The following is a 26,650-nucleotide window of genomic DNA, read 5'->3' on the forward strand; positions in this document are numbered from 1 at the left end:
CTGGGTGGAAAATCGCACTCCGATGACCAGAACTGGACACCCAACTTGGAAGCAGTGCGAGCCTCAATACGGTTTGCGATCGCTACGGGCCGACTTGACGCCACTTAACCCTGCCGACGAACTGATGAAATACCGCTTCTTACTAACCCCCAGCACCTTGTGACAGACGGTAGACGTGCTTCAACTGCCGAGGATAGGATGTTGAACACTTAAAGAAGCGCCTTCAAGCCAGTCTACTAACCAATACTAACCCATAGGGACCAGCTATGAGTCGTTAACGCCACACGTAGTGAGTTACTTGTAGAACGTGTTACGGCGAGAGAAATATAGCGGGGGAAGGACTGGTGTACTCAATGCAGCTTGCCTTGCTAGGGTTGAAGTGGGCAGCCACTTGTAGATAGTTGGGGAAGAGGATGGAGAATACCGAGTAGTAGAAGAAGGTCTAGCGCATCGAGAACACACGCGGCCGCCACGGTGCGGTTGTTGATCATGCGGTACGGCACAAAGGGCTTCTTTGCAAACAAAGCGTCCCAAACGAGGAAAGGGATAAAGAAATGAACTCAGGACTAATATGGCGATAAGGTTACCCTTGTGCCAAGCGGTACTGTTGTTCGACCCGACCGGTGATTGCGGGATCAGCAGCAGGAAGAGGCCTAGGGAAAGGAGGAGGATGCCTCCCCGGAGGCCTAGCTCGAACCATAGAAGGTTGAACACTCTCATCCACAATGGCCCGGGGTTTATGTGCTCGGTAACGGTGGGTCGCGGGGATCTCGATACGAGTAGATGCTCGTACACCAGCATGTTCGCGATCAGAGGCGCCGCGCAGACCGGTAGACTAATTGCACCAACATGCTCATATACAACGAATATAAACCCAGCACAGTCGTCCAGGCCTAGGCTGGAGCGGGTTTGAGGCTGTGGGCCTGATGGCATAGGGGATAGGATTGCGGATTAATGAAAAGAGTGGATTCGGCGTTTCCAACGCGATCTAAGCTCTTCACTACTAGACTAACTAGACCAGCTGCTTAGAATTGGAAAAGAATTAACTAAAACTCGAAGCAATGGTCTAACCGTTATTAGGCTACCGGCAGCGATACCTAGACTGGCTTCTACGTTCGACCATATTGAAACCTGTGTTGTTTCATCTGCGAACAAATTAGAAGGATGACGGATTTAGACGATGAAATCAACTCACGAAGGAAGTCTGGTTTGCCTGCGTAATGCAAAAATGGCATGCGGATTATGACAGCCATGCTAGCTCTGCCCATTATCAGCATCAGGTCCAAAACAGGAGAGCAAGGAGCATACGAACATGCAAGCAAGCCCCAGAATTGCCGACACAACAAATTTCGTTCCACGATTCATTTGAAGCCTCCAAATCATGAAAACAGGCAGGCAGCCAAGGGTGAAATCGCATACTGCCGCCACCCCACTATACATATAGGCGATGCCAAGAAGAGTGTTTATCTCAAGACATCGCCCTTCCGTTGATGATCGATTCCAATAATAAGCGACTGGCCGACATTGGAAGATTGTGAAGAAAAGAAAAACGGTTCCCACCGCCGTCGAAAGCACCATAATACTGTAAAGAATCCACGAATGGATGCGCTCAACCGTAAGACGAAGAAGGTTGGTGGCAATAGATAGTCTTGCAATGGTGCAAGTAAATACGTAAAAGATTTGTCCTAGCCACTAACACTATCAGCCATAGCAGTCAGCAAGCTCTAAGCATCAAAGGATGCCTGTTACAACCACCTACTAGTAAGCCGCGGCGAATGTCGTCTGGTCTATGGCTTAAAAACTCCGTCGTCTTTCCCATCCCGTAGATGCTGCCCACGATTCCGCATATAGCGAATGCTGTATTAAAAGCCTGCATGCGTCTTAGTTTGATAATTGAGTACTTGAAAGGCACTTTTTCAATAATACTTACTGCTGCCGCTACCATCAACGCATCATCGGATCCAAAAGCCTTTACAACTTTCAACCGAACAAAACAGCGGAGACAGACAGTGACTAGCGAAAACACGAAGAAAACTGCAGTGGTGATAATGATGGCATTGCTGCCCCCATTTCCCATGGCTTCGAGGGCAAAGATGTGTCCGAGAGAGCATAGACTGGCTGTCGCTAAGATGTTAACGGCATTAAAGAAGCTTAATTGAATTGTTATGTAAGAAAAGGAACGACGTCATCATTGGCTTGTGATGGAATGTTCCACTCGCAAATCACATTGCAAGGATCCAGCCACATGAAAGCAATCATTTTGGCAAGCAGGAAGAATGTTTCATCAGTGGGTACAAGAATAGAATGCGAGGGCTAACAAGTCTAACAATAGAGGCCTAAAGAGCTTGCATGAAGCTGACGGTAGCCAAGACTTTTGCCGCATTTCGAGCGGAGCGGGGCAAACGTGATAATCGACAACTAGGGCAGTAGGTTCCACGGCCCGGTATTAGTCATGCCGGTGGCTTTTTCATTGGTATACCAAGCAGACCATACAAAAATGCATATATTAGAATTAGTCATCGATGCCCGCACTGATTGTTTGACATTTCGCAACGTGACTCTCGCGAATGTCTTCTTGAGTTGTGGGCATAGGAAAATTGCTATAACAGTCATATTGATGCCATTCAATTCGACAGCTCCAATCGGAACCGGCTACGCGTGATCTATGAGATATATCCAGCTATCGCTTGGAGAAAGATGAGCCTCCACGATGGTATACAGGCTACACAAAAGCCAGAGATTGACAGGAGGTCATTATGTGCAATTTCGAAGAGGCGAAAAATAGATTACTGCGTGGATGCTCAAAACGCTCTCTGTGAGGGTGGTACCACCTCACCTTAATCCTGGTGTTGTCAACTGACTGGTATTACTCTTCCCAGCGTCCTTCTCCTTCTTCTTGGCCTTCTCTTTCTCGGCAAAGATGCTAACAGCTTCCTTAACCGTGGGCTTACGGGCCCAGATTCGTCGCCTAGTCCCACGTTAGCGTTATACCTAGAACACACAAGTTTCACAAAATGAGTACTCACGAGACGTGGTAGATACGGTACTTTGGGTTCCTGATCTCAGCCCGGGCTTTTGCAACAAAGACTTGGACTTGCTCTAGGCTCCATGGCTCGGGAAGACCGAACTTAGTGAGTAAATATGTGGCATATCCGTCCATGCCGGTCTTCCACATGTGCCAATTCAGACGGCCAGCTTCCTTTAGGACAGGGTCCCTGGGCCACGGGCCAATGGGCCACTTGTACACCTTTTCACGGAGTTCGATAAAACCGGCCTTTTTAATTTCCCCGCGCATAGTGTCCAGCGTGTCGACTGAGCGTCCAGATCTTGCAGCTGCGCCGACAATGTTTGGTCCCCAGCTTGCCAGGCAACTGTCCTTAGGCAAGCTGCCGTCATCGGAAATAACGTTACAGCCCCCTTCAAATTGCTCGAACCAACCTCCCGGTTCCAAGTTACTAGAGAAATGGGTGTTATTAACCTATACCCGTCGAGAAGTTACCATATCCTACTCGTAGCACTGCCTGTAAACAGATTTCCACTCAGGCGCGGTGAAAGAGCCTAGCATGAGACGTATATGAATCAGATCGAACTTCTCGCGCCATGTCCATTCCTGAAGAATATCGTCGACTTCGAGAATGCAATTGGGGGGCATCCAATCAATGGGTGGAGGGTAGAGATCGACGCCGCGAACCTGGGCTGGGTGGGATTAGCATGAGTTTCGAGGGAAGAGATGCTGGGGAGGACCACTCTCTGGAAACATGTCTGCCACATCACTAGATTTTGGATGCAGTCAGCGGACTTTACTACCACTGTGGGATAAGTATGATTGGGGGCAAGGCTCACACTGCCCAGCTTCCTCGGCCAGTACCGACATCAAGAATGCGCTAATTTTTATGAGTATTGAGATCCAGCCACCGAAAAAGAAATTACGCAAGACAATTGATACCTTAGGGTTTTTGATCGGGGCTTGAAACAGAGGGTTGTTAGTTTCGGAATCCATGACCACGCCAACTAAGTGTCTGGAGGTGTCAGTGCGCATACAGTGGCCCTGGGGGTTGTGGGCACCTACCCTGCTTCAAGAGCTTCGAATTGCTGCTCATCAGAAGGGCCCCTGTGTTGAGGTTAGAAGATCGTGTTGATGGTTGTAGTTTTTAGGATGTTGCAAGTACCAATATTTGCCTTCTCGGAGAGTTTGGTACCTGGGTATGATCATGAGAATGGAACCTTTGTCTGATGACCCACTTCTAGATCGCGTACCGTCGGCCATTATCTATCACTCCCTTGTAGATGGAGGAAGCAAGAGATGTGGTCTCTCTACCGCCCAAAATAGACAACTCGTCAGCTCCTGTATACTCGTGCAAGATCGCCTGGAAAACATCGCGGGAGCACATACGATTGGAAATCGCTAGGCTCATACTTGTCGTCGACCAGGTAAAAGTCGGGGTCCTATGTTGTAGAGCGACCATGAAAATCAGACGAATGTGCCAAGTCAATCCGCTTGGGTAGCACTTACGACCGCAATTTTCCCATTGGCTGGCATTTCGAGGGTGGAATCGTGGAAGCCGAGGAATAGATTTCCGAACGCTAGAATAGTTTAACTAACAATCCCAAGCAATTCCGACCAGAAAAATAGGTAAAGAAATTCCAACAGCCAGTGGTGAATGCGGGGTGCGATTAATCGTTTTAAAAAACAAGGAGAGCTGACGGTCCACATGGGGCTCCACGAACTTCCAGGTGCGCCAATTAGCCGTAGAAATCTTCTCATTGGAACGGGGAAGTATTGATAGACGATCCCTCGACGGCGGTGGCGCACAGACCTTTAATGGCGGGTTCAAGTCCTGATCAGCGTTTCTTGACGTGTTCATGGCTTTTCCACCCCCAATCCCCGCCCGCTCAAAACACGCCATGAGGTGAGATGACGCGAAAATGGAAGGCGCAGTTTTTATCTGTCATGCAGAACGAAACTCAATGCAAAAGAGAAACGAAAGCCATATGAGATAAAGGGTCAAAATCTGACCCTGAGGCAGATTGGACTCAATTTTCCTGATGTTGACACAGTCTTGCTGCGGAGGTATGGGTGAACATGGTTCTCAGAGATGTACCAGGTCAAGGGCTAAGCAAAGGGGCGATTGAGGTCCATAATTGGAAGTATTTTATTTTTTATCCAATCAGTGTACATTAACTGCAAGATTCAGCCGCGGTAATAGAGGATGGACATCTATTTGAGTATAAAATGGAATCATGATTCCTAGTATGAGCAGAGCTCTGAGAAGTTGATATCACTATACATATATATTTTTTGCAAGGACAGGTCCCGAAAATGAAATCGACGACTCTAAAGATCGCGCGTACCCAAGCAATCCCCAGCAGTAAGCTACCCGAGAGCATCGGGAAACATTCGAGACGAGTGGATAAAGCCCTTCCAGGAAAACACACGCGACAGTTGTATGACCGACTATCGTGGAAAGAAGCAAGCGTGTTAGCCCAACTCCGCACGGGTATGGCAAGACTCAATGGATATCTCTTTCGAATCAATGCCGCCGAGACAGATCAATGTGCATGTGGACAAGCAAGAGAGACGGTGGACCACTTTCTCTTTCGATGTCGGAAGTGGACCGCGCACCGGACGGAAATGTTGCAATGTACCCACACTCACCGAAGTAATATCTCCTTCTTCTTGGGTGGAAAATTGCCTTCCGATGACCAGAAGTGGACGCCGAATTTGGATGCAGTGCGAGCCTCAATACGATTTGCGATCGCTACGGGCCGACTTGAGGCCACTTAACCTTGCCGACGAACGGACAAAATCACCATCTTACTAACCCCAACCCCCTGCGACAGACGGTAGACGCGCTTCAACTGCCGAAGATAGGATGTTGAACACTTGGAGAAGCGCCTTCAAGCCAGTCTACTAACCAATACTAACCCACAGGGACCTGCTATGAGATTGGAAATTGAAATGGCAAATACGAGAGGAAATACTGTATGGGCTCCAAGGAGACACGGCTTATACCCAAACATGCATGTACTGGTAGAATAGTGATAGTTGCCCTTTCGGTTCAGCCGCCGGGCGTTAATGAATTGTGTGTGTGTGTATATATTTTTCCATCTTATTTCTATTTAATGTCTAAGCCGCATTAAATTTAGGAACACAATTTAATGCGGCCCGCTCAATGATTGATCTGAGCTAAGGCCTTGGCGGTGGGGCCCAGAAAAGAGTGATCAAGAGTATATGTGTCAAGCCGATTTCGAGAACGACTGTAGAATCCGAGGGCTGGCGACGACTCTCACCTCCACGTGATGCCGGCAGGGAACCTGTAAAATGCCTTGCCTGGGGTGTATTCGCAGAGCTAAGAAGAGTCACCACTGGCCAGCACTGTCCGCTGGCTAGGGCTACGGCGGGAGCGAGAGCTCAGGGGTCAGGGGTCAGGGGCCCTGACCCCACGCACAGGCGACAAGGGAACACTTTGAAAACCACCCGACACACGACTGCGAAACCGATCCTACAATCAGTGGACACTAGGGTCGTGGGATAGGACACCCTTGGGGTGCTCTCGGGCTGCTCTGTTGAAAGGAGGATATCGCTGGGTCTGAGGATACACAAACGACAGAGCCAAAAGCAAAACCACGAACGACACGACACGACCCAGCATCCTTGAATCCACACAGAGAACGACGAGGTAGTTTGGTTGGTGGGAGGGACAACACTGTGTTGCTTGGCTGCTCTGTGTACAGAGAGGATACAACTGGGCAAACTCCTGCGAGACATGGTCGGCCTTGTCAAAGAGATCTTGCAAGGTAGCGCGAAATGGATTTGACAATCCGCGGGGCGCAGCATATAATGGAAGCGACGGAAGACTGGGTGGGCGGACTGCAGATACGACACTTTCTATATGGCTCGAGAGGACGGACGCGCGTGTCGGTCTACTGAGAGAATAGGATTTTGAAGATGGCTTCGAGGATGGAGACTTCAAGGCCGCTATGGAAGTAGGCTTAAGGTGCAAACTGGTATTGACTTGCGGAACTGGCTGTGCCCCGTGAAGGATGCGGATGAGGATCGAAGGGGATGCAATGGAGAGGGTCTATGTAGGTAGACATGCTGCCGCCTCTACAATGTATTATCAAGCGTGCCCAACTTAGTAATACAAATCAATACTTGACACCCGGCAGCTATATGACCGATTATCGTGGAAAGAAGCGAGCGTGCTGGCTCAACTCCGAACCGGCATGGCAAGACTCAATGGATATCTCTTTCGAATCAACGTAGCAGACACAGACCAGTGTGCGTGTGGACAAGCGAGAGAGACCGTGGAGCACTTCCTATTTCGATGTCAAAAATGGACGGCGCACTGGACGGAACTACTACAATGTACCAACACTCACCGAGAAATATATCCTTCTTTCTAGGAGGAAAGTCGCCTTCCGATGATCAGAAGTGGACGCCAAACTTAGAGGCGGTACGGGCCTCAATACGATTCGCCATCGCCACGGGCCGACTCGAGGCCACCTAACCATGCCAACGAACATAAATCACCCCCTTTCGCCGATCTGACCCACCAACCACCTCGCCTTACAGATGGTAGACGCGCTTCAGCTGCCGAAAATAGGATGTTGAACACTTGGAGAAGCGCCTTCAAGCCAGTCTACTAACAAAATTACTAACCCACGAGGATCCGCTGCAATACGGACATCTGAGATGACATATATTGCAAGGCTTTTTGTATGGGCTTTGAGGAGACACAGTACTATATCTATTATGACATGTATAGTAGATCAGAGATAGTTGCCCTTTCCGCTTAGTGGCCGGGCGTTAATAAATTGTGTGTGTGTGTGTGTGTGTAACCTCCACTATCTACACTGTGACCCAAACAATACTAGTAGAAGTGCTAGTGACAGAAGCAACAGTGACGATAGTGAGATGGCTATCTTTCGTAGTAGTAGTAGATGAAGTGCTGGTAGATGGAGTGCTGGTAGATGGAGTGCTGGTAGATGGAGTGCTGGTAGATGGAGTGCTGGTAGATGGAGTGCTGGTAGATGGAGTGCTGGTAGATGGAGTGCTGGTAGATGGAGTGCTGGTAGGTAGTTTATAGGTAGATGAGTAGCAGGGCGAGTTTGTTTTATCTAATTCTCCAGTTGTAATACACCAGCTACCTGCCTTTAATCCATCATTGAGTACACAGGACGATTGATTCCCATTTATATTGGAGAATGTGACCAGTCCCGTGCGGTTCACCTGGATCCAAGCAACAGGCGAACCGTCCTCTGTACCGCATACGTCGACTTTGAGCATATTCAATTCATGACGGTTGCCATTGGCAACCTCACTGAGCTCTAGCAATTCGTTAAGAGCGGTCTTAACTTTCAATTTGAGGGTGCCTACTTGAACAATCAATTCCATCGAGACGACCAAATGACGCAGAGTAACCTGTGCAGCCATAATTATCAGTAGACCATATCAGACATTGCCGATTATGATCTATGATCTCAAGGGTTCCAGCTTGGGATGTGCCAGCCTGAATAATGGCTAGAATAGCAATTAAGAAAAAATGCATCTTCGAAAGACCTCAGGAACTATAGGCTAGCTTGACTTGGATGGACGGGATTAAGAGCACAATGAGCGGCTTTAAATATAAATTGTGTGCACCAGAAATTACATTAACACACAAAGCATCGACATAGTTTTCTTGAGGGTGGTCCGGAAAATTTTAACCATGATTTGAAGCCTCAGACGCTAGATAAAAATGCCAAGCGATTCGGCCATTATGTGACTTCTGTTACAACACTTTCCTATTTAAAAGATAGCCTGGTTAGATTAAAGAGGTCCAAAGCTCATGATAATAAATACGACAGTGGTATTCCAGTAGCAAACTCCAAGAGCAGGGCAGAAACTGAGGGATAAATCAGCGCGACAACGGTTTTAAACCCGGCGGAAAGCGAGGGCCTAGAAAGAATTTCCCACTGCACAGATCGCAACCGCCAGGCTTGGCAAGAACTTACGAATTTGGCGGTGCAATACTATCTCTTAACACATAAACAGGAATATATTCTCTTTGATACAAACAAACAAACAAACAATTCATTAACGCCCGGCGGCTGAGCCGAAAGGGCAACTATCACTGATCTACTGTACATGTCCATCTGTGTATGCTGTGTCTCCTGAAAGCCCATACATAAAACCTTATAACATATAACATTTCCAGAAAGCAGTATCGCAGCGAGTTTCTCGTGGGTTAGTACGTGGGTTAGTAGGCTGGCTTGAAGGTGCTTCTCCAAGTGTTCAACATCCTATCTTCGGCAGTTGAAGCGCGTCTACCATGTGTAGCACGAGGTGGTGGGTAAGTAGGGTCGGAAGAAGGGGTGGGGGTTATGTTGGTCGATATGTTCAAGTGGCCTCGAGTCGGCCCGTCGCAATGGCGAAACGTATGGAGGCCTGTACTGCCTCTAGGTTTGGCGTCCACTTCTGATCATCAGAAGGCTGTTTTCCGCCCAGGAAGAAAGATATGTTTCCTCGGTGAGTCTGCGTGCATTGTAACATTTCCGTCCGGTGCGTCATCCACTTCCGACATCGGAAAAGGAAGTGCTCCACGGTCTCTCTTGCTTGTCCGCAATCGCATTGATCCGTCTCTGCTACATTAATTTGATTGAGATACCCATTGAGCCTAGCCATGCCGGTTCGGAGCTGGGCCAGTACGCTCGCTTCTTTCCACGTTAGGCGATCATACAACTGCCGGGTGTGTTTGCCTGGCAGTGCGGCATCTACTCGTTTTGCGTGTCTTCCTATGTTCTCTGGTAGCTCACTGCTGGGGACTGCTTGGGACCGTGCGATGTTCAATGTTGTCGACTTCATCCTCGAGACGTGTTCTTGTGGGAGAGCATCTTCTTGTGTTGCAGTTCTGGCCTGTTCTTTAGCCAGACCTAACAGCTTGTTGTCTTCGGTAGTAGGGATCCAGTGGAACTCGATGCGGTTTCCGTTCTTCCGCAACCTTCTCATCAACTTGTACATCTGACAAACAAACTCCTGGCCAGACTGTCGTCGGGGGTTTCTTAGCGTGAGCACCGCCGCCTTGTTGCTTGTGAGCAACGTAGTCCTGTAGTCCTTGATTCCCACTATCATTTTCAACACATGTGCCATGGCTGCCAGCTCCGCAGAGAACGGGTTCTGCTCTGCCCTCGCGCCCAATGTGATGGAAAACGTTTTGAGCTTCAATTTTCGATTTCGAGGTGGCTGTTTCTCGATTGCGACTCCAAATCCCACCAGCTCGTTCCGTGCCGAGCTGCTGACCGCGATCTGCATCAACCCGCCCGCTTCAGTCTGGGGTTCATGTTGTCCGTCAGTATTGGTCTGTACGCGTTCGTCCCATGGGGCCAACGTGAACGGGTCAATTGTTTCCAGTGTCTCCATGTCGATGTGCCTAAGCGCATCTGCCACTTGGTACAGCGGCGAGCGATGATATCGTCTGAACTTTCTGATCCGGTCTGTACCTCTGCGGAGCGGGTTTGTTTCAGGAAGGGTATGCATGTCCGTCCACATTTTCACGGCCCGTCTCCAGAATCGGTTCCGCGCGGTGGCAATGTGGGCCTCCGCCTCCGCTACGCTGGTCGCGACGGTGAGGAATGTCCCTACAATGGCTTGTGCTCTAACTCTTTGGACTCGATTGATCGGCCCCATGGCCTTGTCCTTACACGCGTGCATCCAGACATTGGAGGCGTAGTCCACAACTGGCGCCACCGTCGATGTAAATAACTGCCGCGCCGTTGCTGGGGAAAGGCCGCGAAGTCGCCGAAGCTCCATCGCTGCCTCCAGGCCCTTGGACGCGGCCCTCGCCATATGTTCCTTGTATTTCAGTCTCGTGTCCATCAAGACACCCAGGATCTTGACGTGCTCTTTGGGCACAACCGTCTGTTCCTTGATGATAAACGACTCATGGTCCGATTTACGCATCTTGGGAGCAAAGTGTATGATAGCTGTCTTTTCCGCTTCAAAAGTTGCTCCACTTCTCCTTTCCCAATCGAGCGCCTCATTGATAATTGCCTCGATTCCTTGCCGGTTACTCTGCGCGGTTGGCCCGGTCACCCATGCGGTAAAATCATCCACAAAAGCGACCGCTCCTCCTTGGCTGTCAATCTGTCTTTGCACGAGGTCTGCGTTGAAGAAAAGGAATAGGATCGGAGATAGGGGTGAGCCCTGAGGCAGGCCAGCTTGGGGCAATCTTCGGGCCTCAGAAAGCTGCCCGTTGATCTGGATGGTGGCCGTTCGCTCTGAGCAGAATGCCTCGACCCACCGGAGCAAGTCATCTGGTATGCCTCGCGCTTTCATCCTCTGGAGCAGTCGTTCTTTGCACACTCCGTTGTAGGCACCTTTCACATCGAAGCTGATTAAGCTCAACACTCGTCGGCCACGCCATGCTGCGTAGATCTGCTCTTGAAGAAGCACGAGCGCTTGCTCTGCGGATCGCTGCTTTCGGGCGCCGAAGTGGCTGGTCGGGAGCAATCCGTGCGTTTCCACTGCGTGTGAGATTCTTTCAGCAACCACTGATTCGAGTATCTTTCCTAGTGTCGCTAGGAGTGAGATCGGCCTCCACGCCTTTGCAATGGTGTAATTTTCTTTATTCGGCTTCTTGAGCGGTATGATCTTCGCGTGTCTCCATTGTGTCGGTAACGCGCCTTCTCTCAGTGACGCCTGGAATAGATCGAGAACCCTGTGCTGGACAGTCGGCCACGTCATCTTCCAGACTATCGCCGGTAGACCGTCTTCGCCGGGTGCCTTCCATGATTTTGCAGCAAAAAGCTGTCTTTCGATCTCTTCTATGCCAACCGTAGGCATCCTCACCGGTTCTCTCTGTGGTCTCGTCCCCTCGTCTTCAATCCCCTCTGGCAGAGGGGGGAAGAACTTGGACAATAGCTCTTCTGCTTGCTCCTTATGGTCAGCAGTAGTAGTCCTATCTGCTCTGACGAGCTGCGGTAGTTTCCCAAACGCCGCATCGTCCCCAGACTTCAGGTACTTGGCGGCTTTCCAGATGTTGTCGTTGTCTGCGAGAAACTCATTCCAATGCTTCTTCTTTTGCTTGCGGATGGCATCATGATATTGTTTTGCCGCATCCTGGGCCATCTTTTCGAGCTGAGGTACTTTACGCCCCGTCCGTCGTTCCGAGCGAGCGCGATTGCGCCAGTACGTGTATATGTAACGGAGTTGTGTCAGGTCGGTTGTCCACCACCGCTTCGCGTGTGGCGATGGTCTCGCTCTTGGAGTTAACGTATGCACTGCGTCTGAGACTGCGGACATCATTTGGTCGGTTTTCTGCTGTACTGTGCCTTCCGATGGAGTGGTGGCTAGAGTCCTCGCAATTCTAGCATTAATCTCTTTCCATGGCGCATTCTTCAGAAGAAGTCGTTCCTGATGTTTCGGGGCTGGCCACGGTGCATCGAACACCGTCTCAATCGTCCGGTGATCTGAGCCGTGCTCAGTCCCGTGTATTACGCATTTGGTCATCAGGTCTGCCAAATTGTCGGAGGCCAGGACGAGGTCAATTGTGGACTCGCAGTCCCCATACTGTCCTTCGCCATGCCATGTTTTCGTGCCTCGTTTGAGCAAGCTACTTAGAGCAAATTCACTCATGAGGTCAATGATTGGATCCGCTTCGCCTTGTCTTCCCAAGGACACCTCGTCTCCGCCCCAGAGTTGATCATGGCGGTTGAAATCTCCCATAATCATGATGTTCACCACCGCGCCCGTGTCTCGCCGCACCATCGCAATTGCCCTTCTCAGGTGACCACACGCGTCATGCAGAGCCAAGGAATCTCCCCCTTCGACGTAGACCGATGCTATAAAGATCAGCCGTTCGGGTAGTCGGATGACCGCTGCCGTCAGATCCGGGGACTCAATGGCCACTTGCTCCGCTTCTACATCTTTGTTGACCCAAAGCATGCTCCGGATCGCCCATCTGCCTTCCCTCCAGGAGGAGGGTACCATCTTCGTCCATTTGTGATGTCCCATTGGGGTGGTCAAGAGTCGTCCCTGAATCCTCCTCGCCTGGGGTTCCTGAATCGCTAACGCCACTGCGTCCTTAGTTTGTTCGTCGTTCATTAAGCTTTCATGCACGGCACCCTGCTTCCTCACATTCAATTGGATTATTCGAAGTGTTTTATTCATGACGTGGTGGGTAGAGCTTCCGGCAATTCTTGCTAAACGACTCATGTGGCCCACCGCATGGAACACACTTTGGAACCTCTTGATCGCAGCGACTGTGGTGATGACCCTCCGAGGCGCACTTTGCGCACTTCTGGGTCTTCCGGCATTGGAATGCCTTGTGACCAATCTCCTGACAGTTATAACATTGCATCGGTCGTGGCCGATATTCAAAGACGCTGGTTGTCCCGGACTCCCCTCCAACGTGGAAGTATCCGTCGGCCAGGAGCCTCCGCGCGTCGGAGCCTTTAGTGAGGTACACGACCATCGAGCCATATGGCTTCGCGGCTTCCTTGCTGCTAAGCCACGTCATCTTGGCGACTGTACTTTCGTTTTCTTCACTCAGTGCTACGGCTGCTCCAGCCAGAATGGCATGGTTGTCATCCAGCACCGCAGCCCTCTTGACGCCGTCGACCTTGATCGGGTAGAGCTCGTCCCGGAGCACCCGGGATCCTGTTCCGATCTTTTCTTCCGCCACTTTCTTGACCAGCTGGTGCTCGGCTTCATCACGACACGCAATCCTGATCCGATTGGGGTCTCTTGGACTCACGGTGACCGCGCGGCAGCGCCAGTGGGTGTGATCATCCATCGTTCGGATCTCTTTCTCGATTGCGGCCCTGATTGAGCCCGCGGATATCTTTTCATTTTCATTTTCGGTCATCTTCGAGGTGACTATCGTACAGTACAAAGTTTCGGTAAAGGTGGTCGGTGTCGTGCCCAGCGTTGACAGTGTCCGTATGTTGCTTGGGTAACTGGTTGGAGGAGTGCGCGCGACATCTGCATAGGATGGGGAACTCGTGGGAGCGGGGACGCTGATTTCTTCGCGCAAGGATTGAATCTCGCGGAGAATCGCATCATGGTTGTTCTGAGAGCATGCCTCGGAGTGGCATTGCGGTGTCAAGGGTCTATCAGTCAGGTTCTGTAGCTCGTGTCGGACCTCGGCGAGAGTGGCACCAATCTCTGCTTGGGCTTTTAGTAGTTCTTCCTTATGTATCTCATCGCGGAGTCTGATCTCCCTCCTGAGTTTGGCGATCTCTTGCACCAGATTGCTGACATCGAGGTCGTCGCTCTCGGTCGCGGAGTCGTCCGAAGTTGCCACGTCAGGCTGGTCTTCGGGTTCGATTCTCTTCTTTGGTAGCGGTCGCGTCTTCCTCTGCTCGTTGTCGATCTCTTGCTCTCGAGCATAGTTTTTCGGTGGTTTGGTGGTGCGTTTCGGTCTCGACAGTCGCGGTGGCGAATCCTCGCGTTCATCGCGGTCGGGCGGATCAGGGGTTCGCATCGCGGCCCGTCCCGTCATTACTCACTTGATACGGGAGGTCGGTATTTTCGCCACGTGGCACAAAAAGGCTATCACTGGGCAGTTCTCTAAAATTTAGTACAGTCACTGTCGAGTACAGACGCCGGATGCGTTCTCGTCGCTGTACAGTCTGTCTCCGTGACCCTATACAGTCTCTCTTTGATCCTATGGGACTACAGTAGATTTCGAAAACGGCTTCCCCGTAGAACACTCCCGGCTTGTTTCTCGGCCCGTACCCGAAACCACACTAGCCCAATTTCGGACTAGTGGTAAGCTAACATATATTGTGAGCCAAGCATGGTCAATACCAAATCCAAATTCGAAATAGGGTGGTTTCGGGTACGGGCCGAGAAACAAGCCGTGAGTGTTCTACGGGGAAGCCGTTTTCGAAATCTACTGTACTAGGGTAATGGGACCGGAATTCTTTTAGTCCCATAGGAGTAGATAGGACCAGGATATGGGACCAAAATTTTCTTAGTCCCATGGGAGTTGGCAAGGTCTAGCTAAGACCTATATTTTATGCAAGAATGGGTTCAAATGGGTTGTTATTGGGTTATTAGGTTTAACCTATTGGGTTTTGGGTTCTGCCGAAGTCTATACCGATCTAGTTGAAAAACTTCTACCCCCTACCACAGATTAAATAAAATAGATAAAAATAAGTGGGTCTCACATTCGAGTTAATACATAGTATGGGTAGGTGCAAAAGATAAAATAATCATAAGTTTCATCATATAGAGGTTCCAGTATGTGCCTGTATTCGGCTAATAGATAAATACATTTGTAGAGATCTACATATCACTGAACCATCTCATACATTGTTGTACCCAGTATTTCTGTCAGTATAGGTAAGCAAGCCAAATCCGACGGTCCACTCAACCTACTCCAAATCCGCACAGGATTTGGGATACTGTAGGGCATGCTTAATCCGGCTGATGAGCTTCTCACCATCCACCTCGAAGACATAGTTCACCTCCCGGATACCCTGGGGCGCAAGTGCCTTCTGGTACACATGGATGTTTCCATAGCTGGGACTGCCATACGATGTGTCCACATCCAGATATACTTGAAAACGTTAGTCATAATCCATGGCATCTTTAATCTACCTTCCATATGACATACCTGAAGTCTGGTTGACAGAGATAGAAGGGTCGACCATCAGCGCAGCAGCTGTTTCATCCCAGAAAGGCAATGACAGGTCGTAATACTTATAGAAGAGCTCGCTGTATGGGTTTGGAACCGAGTGAACCTCTTCCAAGAACTCCTTGGTCGGGAAGACTTGGTTGGCAACATTCCCGGCGATGGTGATATTGGGGAAATCCGCCGTCAGGGCTATCTTAGAAGCTTCCGGGTCGATCATGAGATTGATCTATATTTTCAGGAGTCAACACCATCATAGGATCATTCGAAGAATACTAACGTCAGACTGGTGATCTGCAAGCATGATACTTCCAGTGGCCTGAAGCATGTTCAGGTCGACATACCCTCCCATAATCACAAGATCCTTGGCAAGTGACGCAAACTGCGGGTCCATACGCACAGCAAGCGCAATATTGGTCAAGGCGCCGGCCGAGTATATGGATACCTGGCCGGGATACTTGTGCACCATCTCGACCATGAAGTTAGCCGCCGAGGTGGAGCTTTCCGGTCGGCCCTTCGGGAAGCCTTCCTTGAAAGCTTCCTTGACGATGCGGTTCGGATCGCCAGAGGTAGGATCATTGCCCTCAGCCTCCAGAGTCTTCTTCTCGGGCGCAAAAGCACCTTCCCAGGGCAGTTTGCCATGGATCATCTCCCATGCTCGGAAGCGGTGGGGGGTATTGATCAGCGGCCATGTCGCACCTGGATAGACTGGAATACAGCTGAGATTCCCGGCCTCTAGGGTTGCCACTGCGTGCAATGCGCCCTGTGGCTGCCAGCTGTTGGCGGTATCTTAAAGTTACACTTAGTGAACAATTGCGCCAATGCAGTAAAATTTAGATACCCACCTGAGGCCAAGCCTAGGATTTCCACATCGCCATCAAGAGCAACCAAATAAGGTACAAAGCCCACTGTATACCAATCATTGTCCATAATGGCATAGTGCCTATCCGTCCGCCCCAGCGCAAGCGAGCCCGTGACGAAAGTAAGCATTGAGCTGCAGAGCAGCGGAACCGAGGTCGACCAATGCATTGCAGGGATGAAGCGTAGTCTTGCTGAATTGAAAGAAGGGAATATACAATTCCGTATGAAGCGCAGAATCGATTTCAAGTAAATAAACCCCTTCACCCCCGGAAGCCTTTATACCTTTAGATTCCATCTTAACCCCAGAGTTCCCCAGAGTTTCTTATCCAATTGTAGTCATCAATCAGCATGGACACACCAACTTAGAGAAGCAGTGGCTACGGTTTCCCAGAATGGACGTTGTGTCTGGACCACCCCACAATTTCACTGCAGATTTAATGTCGGTTTAGGGCCGAGTGGGACCAGTTAAGCCCTCACAGTTGGGCTAAACCATTCAGGGCCCCAACCCTCTCCGAATTTACCCTACACATTCCCATGAATAGGTCGATAGCCGGATTATTTTAAATGGAAACATATTGGTTCGCTATTACTCCATTCTCCGCCTCGGGTAACACATCGAGGTAGCCCGATATCGTCATGCTTCGCTATTTATTCCGACTAGCTTAATACTGATCACTGACGATTGATCTGGGGTTTCCAAAATACGAACGACTGTTCTTATACCGAGTATCTGGCGTCCTACGACCACCGACAAACGGAATCAGAGGGTCGGAGAAATCGACACTCGGGACTGCAGATGACGGTATACTCTAGAATTTAATAGGACGAGGGACCTCTGATGGGTCATCATGGCCCTCTGATGAAGACTGTCGTCCGTCCAGAGAGAAATAGGCATTTCTTCGAGACGCGTCTAGCTCCCGGCCCTTTTTTATTTGGAAGTTGCGGCTCAAGTCATCCACAAATTATGCACTATTCGAGATCGATTTACTGTGATGGTGCTATAACCCTCCCAACGGCCTTAATCCCGAGCGAGGTGGCACGAATTGTCCTGCACTCATCACCTACATCAACAAGTCAGTCAATACCAAGAAATCAAGATCAGTCATAGGTGACACGTATTTCTCCGTTTCTGACATGTCGAGCATCTGTTCTTAACCCATTTTCTTGGCTGCTAGCGTGGGTCTCCAGGGCATGCTATTCAGATGGGCACTGTATAACCTTAGACGAACGGGATATGGAGAGAAAGAAATGATCGTTGGCTCCGATGTGCGGTCAACTGCCGAAGCGGGCGCTGATTCGGGTCCATCGTGGAGCTAACCCAAATCGGGAGAGTCGAGCCGAAACGCGAGGGGAAAACCGTGGAGGAACCCGAGCGCTAAACCTTTTCGAGCGGTTCATAGCCTACAATCCCCAGAACGGTCAATGTTTGAATCTACAAGCTAGTAGATGAGATCATGAAACATGAAACACAATATGATGATATTGTGGAAGCTGTAGAGCTATAAAAGAGGAAGGAAAGGTAGATCTTGAGAGTGTACTACTATGGGCACAGTCGTGTTGTGGTCCCTAGCGGGCTCCAGGGCCAAATACATATGACCTTTGCGCCAACGCCCCTCTGCGGAGCGTAAACAGCAGACTTGCAGGTTGTACCACCGCCAATGACCAATGTAGGGTGAGTTGTCAGATGAATTTTGATTTTGGGATCTGCATGGAGTGCTCGCTCTATTGTGCTCCAGTGTGTATTTGTTCCAATATACAGCTGCTTCTCCTCGCCTCTGACTAGATTCGGTTGAACGTAGTTTGTGATCGTTGAAGTATCTGTTCTCGGTGTTTTTATTGGTTGGCTGATGGCAGAGGGGTGTCTACTACGTCCGATGTGAAAGTATAAATCATTGCAGCAGCTTATAGATATCTTTAACGTATTTCACATGCGAGCTGGACACCCCCAGAACATGCAAATTTAGATAAGCCGAGATCTACCGATCGTAAGTAGGGAGTGAGTGGGCACTCACCTTGGTGCTAAATGACAGTATCGCGTAGTCCGAGATCCAGAAGACGAGCCAAGATTGCAAAATCATTCACAACAAACTTCAGATCGTAAAACGGTCTAATTGGCTGTAATGGGGTTATTTTTCCAGTGGGCTGTTGGCACTTTTGTCTCTATTGGATAATAGTGATAGTGATCAACGCGATAGTCGGGAGAGTTAGTCAAGCCTCACGGCGTTGAGGTTTAGACCCTAAGTATTCAGGTCCATGGCCTGAACCTCTACAAACATGGTATCTAGGCTTAGTGCTCACAGATCGGTCGGCGAGGTATAGATGTTCAGACTCAGGAATACCAAGGTCATGTAAATAACTAACTTCAAGGAATCTAGTCTCCGTCGCTCATCATTACCTGGCGGTTGTCTGTTTTGGTTATTTTTCTGCTAACCGGATTGGGAGCACCCAACAGATTGCCCTCGGTCTAGTTACCCTCCGATATACAATCGCAATTACTGAATTCCATTCACCCAGCTGATTGCATTACATCAAACCTATATCCGCATAAGCAACTAGCATGAGCCGATGCTGGCTCGTTACCTTTCTTGCGTAGCGGCCCACTCAAAGCTGGCAGGGGGTAGTCGGTGTGGTGAAGTGGCGCTCCAGAGGCCAGCTTATAAGCGAACCCTGAGCCTTATCACATTGTACAGAACTCCTTTCAACTCGAAGATCTGGGCTATGGCGCTAACCGGGTTGGGCACGCCAACCTGGGTGCTCTTGATCTGGTTAGTCTCTAAAATTTAACCTCATATACTATATAGCCTGCGCATTGGCTGGGTGCATAAGTCTTTAAGTTGCCGATATCTTGTGATATAAATCATAAGCCCCTAAGTAGAAAGAATCCCTATGAATACGATTCTTTTAATACGGGCCTGCAATTGAATATGAAAAAGCTCCTCTTAGCAGCAATCATGTATCTTAAGCTCTTGAAACGGGAGGTAAGATTTTTATTTCGCTCTAAGGAAGTTGTTAACTTGACCAGCCCTGAGACACCTTCCACATCCAGCACTAGGATGACGCGGATCACCCGCGACAATATTAGTCCAGATCCAGTTAGTTATTCTGTAAATTTTACTAATCTATTTCCGATACATACCCACAAAGCACTGTTGCAATTGGCTTGGTTCCGGGCACTCCGCGCCAACATCCGGGAATAGGTAAGAGAAGTCACCGTTCGTATAGATCATATAGATCTATGTCGAGTCCTGCGACCCCCTTCCCCCCTGGAGAGTGGGACATGACAAAGATGCCCTTTTACCGCCTTCGTTTACACCTAAAAAGAGTATCCAAAAGACCACCAAAAAGACATCGTAGAAGATGATACAATTGTCATACGAGGAAAGATCTAATACCTAGGCACGAAATTCTAGTGGGAAACCATAAAATTTGCTAGGACTTGCAAGCCCACTGACCTGGGGCTCGCTCTCAGGGACCTCATCATATTTCGCACTGTGGTGTCCCGAACTGTGGTGTTCCGTGCCATGGTGTCCCCAGCCGTGGCCATGTTTCCGCCCATGACCCCTGGCGATTCCGGTAGGAGTGCCGCTCGGGATTGCACTGACAACACTGCTTGGAATTGCGCTCTGGGCATCAGTGGGGACTTCGCTCACCGCGGGAACCCCACTGGGCCCACTGGGGGTGTCGGGAGTATAAATAGCAGTGGCAGCCGGAAGTTCACTGTCTGGTCCACTTGCAATCACATCCACAATGCCACTGGCCGCGGAGCTGGTAACGGCCTTTGCGACTTCGATCACAGAACTGCTCGATGGATTCCCAAATCCGCTTCCGATGGCGGCGACACTCCCACTTGTAGCCTTGGCTGCGGGCTCGGTAGTCTGGCTTATGGCTTTGATTGTGGTTGCACTTGAAGCGGCTTCGGTAATCTGGGTTGGGGCTTTGACGGTGGTCTCGCTCGAAGCGGCCTTGATGATGGCACTCGCACCCTCAGTAATGGCGACCTTTGCGGTCGCGCTGGTGGTGACACTAGCAGCCGTAGTTGTCGGGGAATCCGTTGCACCATCGCGGCCTACGCAAGCAATGCTCATCTTTTTGCCAGTCGCAGAGGACGAGGAGTCATCAATGGACTGCGAGAGGTCCCAAGTCATGTTGACATAGGGCCAGCAAATTCTACCATCTGACATAGTCACCATGTCACCAGCAACGTAAACATCGTCAGCACTGAAAGCTTGACCAACCTTGGAGCCGGTGGAGTCAACTTGCTGGAAGTAAGTTCCAGCAAAGGTACCACGGCACCCCATGGCAATGAAGTCACAAGTCAGGTTCGAGATTTCCTCCCAGGTGACGAGAGCATTGCTACTTCCAAAGGCGGCAGCGTGAGCGTTTGAGCAATCGTTCGATCCAGAGTTCACCCAGTTGACCTGGCTATCTCCATCCTCGGAGCCGACCTCAGACGTGGCCTGGGCGCCAACCTTGGTATACTTATCAGAGAAAAGCGAAATAGCAACATTGCGACCGTTCGTGCGGTTCTGCACGTTCGTGTAGCCACTTCCCATCCAGGCGTTCTCTGTCACATCAATCGCGCCGCGGGAAACCCAGGCGAAGATATACTTGGTAGTATCGGCAAACCGAGCCAACGCACTGTAGCTACCAGACATACCACCCATAGGCTCACCAGACGCGCCGTTTGTAGTGTTCTCGTTGGAAATTTTGACTCCATCGGTGGACATTCCTTGCGTCTTGGTGTTCAACCAGATCGCGTAGACAATTTTCCAAGCAAATTCAACAGAGATGATTTTTGATTGGTAATTTCGCAGTCATCAGGTCGACCTTTTTTTCCATTTACTTATACATTACTCACGGCTTTGTCTCTAACCCGTAAAATTGAGCCGGTCCAGCGAAATGTTTACCGGTGCCTGCGCGCGCCCGCAGTTTCTTGCCGGCCCTCAGTTAGATGAGCACGGCCAGGTGTAACCGGCAGTTCAAACAGCTTTGCCCTCAGTAATATATCCTTCACTTGAGTCTAGTACAGAGTTAGAACAGTTCAATGCGGGTTTGTTTATTGTGATTCTAGTCGCATGGTTGAAGACAGCTTTTTTTGCGATGGCCAATGGCTCTCCCTAAAAAAAAACCAATTTAGCGTGATGCGGTAGATTGGCATATAATATATAAAAAAACTATTTCCTCGACTTACAATAGCGATATTCAACTCTCTATCTTTCTACCTGAATATAGAGGAACACTGAATCCTTCGAGCCCAATGGACGCTCCTGCTTCCCACTCTCCTTCGGGCCGGACCAACAAAAGAAAGCGAGGAGCACTAGATCCATATAAGAAGCCAGTAGGGATGCTAGGCAGCACCAAGCAAGTGACAAAGGTCAGATTTCACTGAGTCCGTATTTGATCGGCTCTAACCAAAAAACAGACAATCTCGATAGGTACGGCATGTTCCCTAACCAGTGATTTGACCAAAATCCTGCAAAAAAAACCCGCTTTAGCATCTTCCGCTATTGACCTCCTAGACCTCTATTTGTGCCTGTGGGAGTGTTACATGATCAAGTCCGCCGGCAAAATACGCTTGGAAGAGGAACGTCGCTTCCTACAAGGCTCCAACGAATGGCTGGTAGGAGAGAATGAGAAGCTCCAAGAATGCTGTGATAACCAGGAGCTGCTGCTGTGGGATCGTCGTCAGGCCTTTGACTCTATACATCAGGGTATTCTCGGAACATTGCAGAATAGTGATAGACGCTATTATCATATAAATGAGTTACAGTGAGTTTTTGCTCAAGCGAAATAAGATCGGCACGCTTAACCTGGCTATGGCTGGTATTGTACTGGTAGGCAATAGAGTGATAAACAGGTCTCGTGGTTCTTACGTTGAACAGAAAAGGCAGGCAATGAACTGGTCGGAAAGGATAGTTCAACGGGGTGGAGTATAGGTGGGGCGTTCCATAGGTAGTATCATACTACCAATGAATGTACTTTCAACGCAAAAACACAAATCGAGCACCGTCTGCGTCTGCGTGAATCAAGAACAACCAATCACTGGCACACAGGGACTTTTGTTGAATATGGCCAAATATCTGGTTTTGTTTGGTTTTTTTCCTATGTTTATAAACAAACGCCTTACCACCCCCTAAGTACTAAAGCTCTGCGCTAAACCTTAGACTTGCTTGCCTGTCATTCTGGCCTATAAATATAAATCTCTAATGAAACCATAGAGATTTTCTTACTCTCCAAACCTACCTTTTCTTCGCAAACCGCTTTTTATCGTGCAATCTCACGTGCTACGTAGAAAGAATGGGGCAACTTGATCAACTTGGTTGGTTGAAACATCTTCGATGGCTAGTGTTGGCGCTGACAAAACCCTTCAGACTTCGATTTGGATCTAGACCTTGAGTTAATCTGGAGAGAATCGCCGAATATACCGACACCACCACCTTGTCTCGCAGCCAATCGCAGCACTCTCAGTTCAATCCAACCTATTAGCATATCACAATATGCAAAAAATGAGGCCGAGAGGCCTCGTGCTATCGAGTGCATTTTCTACCCTAACCATGATAGCGAGTGCGCCTTTAGCTGGACGGGGCCGGATCTGTTATCCCCAGACACCTATGCCGATAATATTTTCCTCTACGTGTCAGCATTCTTTCTTTTTAAACGGGTGCACTGGATAGAAATCCGGCTTAGTAAGCTCAGCACGGGAAACGAAGAGGTTATAGAAGAGTATCCGTTCTTTCTTCCGCGGGTTGAATCGATGTTGGGGAACCTACGTAGAGTGCGTGGTTAGATACGTGATATTATCTCGCGGAATGGCTACATGGGAAGTGCTAGGGAAACCCGATTTCAATTGTCTTTACGACCGCAGATAGAGACTGCAGCAGATCCTGGCATACGGAGCGCGATTCCTCTATCTTGCATCCATCCCTCTCTACCCATAGCATCGTTTGATCCACAATTCTTTGTGTAGAATATTGTTGGGAACTGGGGAATATGAGTGCTCCGGCTCTTAGATAGCCTGATATCATAATAGGGTCTGTTTTGACCCTTCTATGGCTTTGTCAAACTAAGATGAAGGGGCCATTCAGATTTGCAGATTTTTGGATAATAATCTCAATAGAACAAAATATGGATAACCATCGCGTTTACTGAATGATATGTACTATCTTTCGTGGTTATCTTTTCATTTGTGGGAAGCCCTAGGTTTCCCACAACCGGTGACATATAAACGGGGGCGTGTTATGATATATAGTGTTGGAGACTGCGGGAAATCAGCGCGTTGGAGATATTCCGTGCCAGAAACGAGTCGGTGACCAGTACCATAGCGATCATCGGTGCGAGTCTATTTATAGATTGTATGGTTAACAAAGAAGCAGAGTTCGAATGGACCTATCAGAGGGGCGGGAACTCACAGCAGTTGAACGGGTTTATTCTACGAGCTACGTAACATAGAAACATTGAGTGAAATGTCTTTTTTTTTTTACTATTATTTTTCTGCCATTACGTCGGGCATGTATAGAAGATGATTATGACCTATGAGCCTAATTGCGCGTTTATTGTATCTAGAAGATCCATTATAAAATAGTTATGGATATTTAAGTAACCAAACCACCGGTATAGTGGTCATTCGGATATATTTTAGTACTCCTGCAACGCCACCTAAGCCAGTTTATAAGTAAACAAGAACTCGGTTGCTCTCTATACTGCTTTGGACCTTGTCCTCATGATGACACAGTTTACATGGGCTATTTGACTTCTGGGGTGCTCCTCCATGGTAAATTCCTCATTACGGTTATAAGGAACGTTTATCTATTTTCTAGAAACGCATATAAGGAGTGAGCGGGAATGTAAGCAATGCGCTTTTTAACCAAATGCGTATATCAAGATCCTGATCTCACAGTACATTCCCTCCTCTTAGTATTTTCCTTATTCTTTTCACTGCGAGCTTTCGATCGTATACTAACCCACGCATCCATTCCAAACTTCATGTTGCTGGGACCCATTGTGGCCCTGTTTGGCCACATTCCCTTTATCATAGCTTCCTCACTCCCAAATAAATACACTACCACGGCTAGCTTTGATGACAACCATGGAAATAGGCTTGTTTTCTGCCACTTCATGGCATGGCACTCCGGCATCCCCCATTGAATCGTGAATCCAGTACTAACTCTCATTAGGTTGGCATCGTTAGCAACCGCCAGAGTGCTAGCGACTATGACGACGATATAAAGCGCGCCCAATATATAGGCATCGACGCTTTCGCCTTAAACATCGGCACTGATTCTTACACGGACGAGTAACTGGGGTTTGCGTATCAATCTGCCGCCAACAATGGCATGAAAGTATTCATCTCTTTTGACTTCAACTAGTGGCAGACTAGTTAGGGCAATGTAGTCGGCGCGAAGATCGCGTAGTATGCCAATCTGCCTGCCCAGCTCAAGGTTAATAGGAAAGTATTTATGTCTTCGTTCGCCGGTGATGGTGTCGACATTGTAGCGATTAGAGCAGCTACCGACAGCGATATATATTTTGCACCCAATTTCTACCCCGGTCGGGGTGATTTCAGCAACCTTCAGACCGCTCTGAACTGGATTACGTGGGGAAATAACGGAAACAATGGGTCTTCAACTCCTAGCAAGCAGCTCGCTGTTACCGATAGTGATAATACTTATAATACGGCTCTTAACGGGAAACCCTACATCGCGTGTAAGTGGCTCGAACAAGGTGTTTTTTCTTCTTATACTGATTCAAAATTAGCGGTCTCGCCTTGGTTCTCGATACATTTCGGCGGCGAAGTCTCTTACACGAAAAACTGGGTGTTTCCCTCTAGACTCCTATGGTATAACCGATGGAGAGAAATTCTAGCTACCAGTCCTCGCTTCGTAGAGCTTCTCACCTAGAATGACTACGGCGAATCGCACTATATTGGTCCGCTATCATCGCCGTATATAGACGACGGGGCCTCCAAATGGGTCATGGGAATGTAAGCAGAACTCTCCCAAGAAGTACAAGGGGCGACGGCGAATAACATAAAAACAGGCCATATAATGGCTGGCTCGATATGGCGAAGCCTTTTATAGCCGCCTACAAAGCTGGCTCAAAACTACCAATCCGTTTCCTCGACGAAGAAAAGCTGGTCTACTGGTACCGAACGACCCCTAAGAATGTCAATTGTGATATAACCGACACGACAATGTAAGGGTGCTCCAACAGCTAGAGTGGCAACTTCGTCTATAGACAACCCGATGGCGCGGATAACATGGCCGACGAGGTATTCATCGTAACGATGCTAAAGTCTCCTACTACCGTGTATATGCAGTCTGGCTACGAGGCTGAGACTTATGACGCCAAGGCCGGAATGTGGTCGCACTCCGTGCCGATGGGTGTGGGTAGATAGAGCTTCAAGGTTGTTCGTGAAGGAAAGACGGTTGACTCTCTATATGGGATTAGTCGGAGAGATATTACTGACACGTATCCCTGTGGCATCTACAATTTCAATGCTTATATGGGCACTCTGCCGGCGGAAGCCTCTGTTGACCGGCTGCAGCCGGCTGGATTGGCACTGTTATCGCAGGGATTGCAGATTACATGTCCGACTACACTAGGTGCCAGGTGAAAGAAGCAATTTAAGTATTACTGTACTCTTACCAGATTCTAGAGGATATTAATTCCTCAAACAGTCAGTTAAAAGACTTCGTGGCTCAAACATCTGACGATCTGCTTTATCTTCAACAATACGAAACACTATTTCCCTCCGATGACTGCTTGCCCATCAATTATATTGCCACAGAATTATAGATCTCGGCAGAAAAGTTGTCGAATCAAGAAAACCCACCGTATATATGGACGGTTCGTAATTAAAATTAAATCAATAATATTCCTATACTATTCTATATATCGCCTAGTTTCCCTTAGTGTTGACTTCAAACAAATATGGACATCGGACTGATTGAGCCGCTGACTGTAACCGATTGGCAACTATCGCAGGTGATTCTACAGGTATTAACATAGCAAATATCGTCCTGGAAGATATATAAGATCCAGTACCATATATGGTGCGTATTACGGTGTTCCCCAATTTAACGTGGCCCGCTCGATTATGGATATACGCTAGGCCTTGGCGATAGGACCAGAGAAGAGTTATTATGGTAAGACCGATTACGAGAATATCT

General features: G+C 48.9%; 10 protein-coding genes across 10 annotated transcripts; 3 read left to right on the forward strand and 7 right to left on the reverse strand.

Annotated features, from left to right (window-relative positions):
* Window positions 1-893: 893 nt before the first annotated feature.
* N7455_006043 (uncharacterized protein) lies at window positions 894-1,253 on the reverse strand (the record flags this gene model as incomplete). The annotated part of the gene is made up of 3 exons (XM_065605212.1): window positions 894-1,012; window positions 1,086-1,145; window positions 1,196-1,253. The coding sequence occupies 3 exons, from the start codon at window positions 1,251-1,253 to the stop codon at window positions 894-896; spliced, it is 237 nt and encodes a 78-aa protein (XP_065461066.1).
* Window position 1,254: 1 nt separating this feature from the next.
* Window positions 1,255-2,150, reverse strand: N7455_006044 (uncharacterized protein; the record flags this gene model as incomplete). The annotated part of the gene is made up of 3 exons (XM_065605213.1): window positions 1,931-2,150; window positions 1,760-1,870; window positions 1,255-1,692 (listed from the first exon to the last, which is right to left on the reverse strand). Exons 1-3 carry the CDS (start codon window positions 2,075-2,077, stop codon window positions 1,255-1,257), a joined length of 696 nt encoding a protein of 231 aa, XP_065461067.1. The 5' UTR covers window positions 2,078-2,150.
* Window positions 2,151-2,832: 682 nt separating this feature from the next.
* On the reverse strand, window positions 2,833-4,540 carry N7455_006045 (class I SAM-dependent methyltransferase; the record flags this gene model as incomplete). The annotated part of the gene is made up of 7 exons (XM_065605214.1): window positions 2,833-2,968; window positions 3,027-3,455; window positions 3,510-3,696; window positions 3,844-3,884; window positions 4,070-4,111; window positions 4,394-4,446; window positions 4,514-4,540. The coding sequence occupies 7 exons, from the start codon at window positions 4,538-4,540 to the stop codon at window positions 2,833-2,835; spliced, it is 915 nt and encodes a 304-aa protein (XP_065461068.1).
* A 3,354-nt stretch (window positions 4,541-7,894) lies between these two features.
* Window positions 7,895-8,552, reverse strand: N7455_006046 (uncharacterized protein; the record flags this gene model as incomplete). The annotated part of the gene is made up of 2 exons (XM_065605215.1): window positions 7,895-8,331; window positions 8,381-8,552. Coding segments are annotated over 2 exons (609 nt in total), but the record flags the coding sequence as incomplete, so codon positions are not given.
* Window positions 8,553-9,382: 830 nt separating this feature from the next.
* Window positions 9,383-14,465, reverse strand: N7455_006047 (uncharacterized protein; the record flags this gene model as incomplete). The annotated part of the gene is made up of 2 exons (XM_065605216.1): window positions 9,383-13,226; window positions 13,279-14,465. The coding sequence occupies 2 exons, from the start codon at window positions 14,463-14,465 to the stop codon at window positions 9,383-9,385; spliced, it is 5,031 nt and encodes a 1,676-aa protein (XP_065461070.1).
* Window positions 14,466-15,360: 895 nt separating this feature from the next.
* Window positions 15,361-16,649, reverse strand: N7455_006048 (uncharacterized protein; the record flags this gene model as incomplete). Its single annotated transcript, XM_040951308.2, has 4 exons — window positions 15,361-15,545; window positions 15,603-15,849; window positions 15,901-16,409; window positions 16,466-16,649. 4 exons carry the CDS (start codon window positions 16,647-16,649, stop codon window positions 15,361-15,363), a joined length of 1,125 nt encoding a protein of 374 aa, XP_040818425.2.
* A 2,203-nt stretch (window positions 16,650-18,852) lies between these two features.
* On the reverse strand, window positions 18,853-21,208 carry N7455_006049 (uncharacterized protein; the record flags this gene model as incomplete). Its single annotated transcript, XM_065605217.1, has 2 exons — window positions 18,853-18,945; window positions 19,934-21,208. The coding sequence occupies 2 exons, from the start codon at window positions 21,206-21,208 to the stop codon at window positions 18,853-18,855; spliced, it is 1,368 nt and encodes a 455-aa protein (XP_065461071.1).
* Window positions 21,209-21,738: 530 nt separating this feature from the next.
* Window positions 21,739-23,448, forward strand: N7455_006050 (uncharacterized protein; the record flags this gene model as incomplete). Its single annotated transcript, XM_065605218.1, is given in 4 exon segments — window positions 21,739-21,855; window positions 21,904-22,216; window positions 22,853-23,256; window positions 23,269-23,448. 4 exon segments carry the CDS (start codon window positions 21,739-21,741, stop codon window positions 23,446-23,448), a joined length of 1,014 nt encoding a protein of 337 aa, XP_065461072.1.
* Window positions 23,449-24,464: 1,016 nt separating this feature from the next.
* Window positions 24,465-24,778, forward strand: N7455_006051 (Glycoside hydrolase family 71; the record flags this gene model as incomplete). The annotated part of the gene is made up of 2 exons (XM_065605219.1): window positions 24,465-24,581; window positions 24,656-24,778. 2 exons carry the CDS (start codon window positions 24,465-24,467, stop codon window positions 24,776-24,778), a joined length of 240 nt encoding a protein of 79 aa, XP_065461073.1.
* A 159-nt stretch (window positions 24,779-24,937) lies between these two features.
* On the forward strand, window positions 24,938-26,094 carry N7455_006052 (glycoside hydrolase family 71 protein; the record flags this gene model as incomplete). The annotated part of the gene is given in 6 exon segments (XM_065605220.1): window positions 24,938-25,184; window positions 25,236-25,360; window positions 25,379-25,461; window positions 25,518-25,673; window positions 25,716-25,863; window positions 25,876-26,094. The coding sequence occupies 6 exon segments, from the start codon at window positions 24,938-24,940 to the stop codon at window positions 26,092-26,094; spliced, it is 978 nt and encodes a 325-aa protein (XP_065461074.1).
* Window positions 26,095-26,650: the final 556 nt, after the last annotated feature.

The sequence above is a fragment of the Penicillium solitum genome, assembly GCF_028829755.1.
Source record: "Penicillium solitum strain IBT 25940 chromosome Unknown utg000004l_segment0_segment0, whole genome shotgun sequence".
Classification (NCBI taxonomy): Eukaryota; Fungi; Ascomycota; class Eurotiomycetes; order Eurotiales; family Aspergillaceae; genus Penicillium; species Penicillium solitum.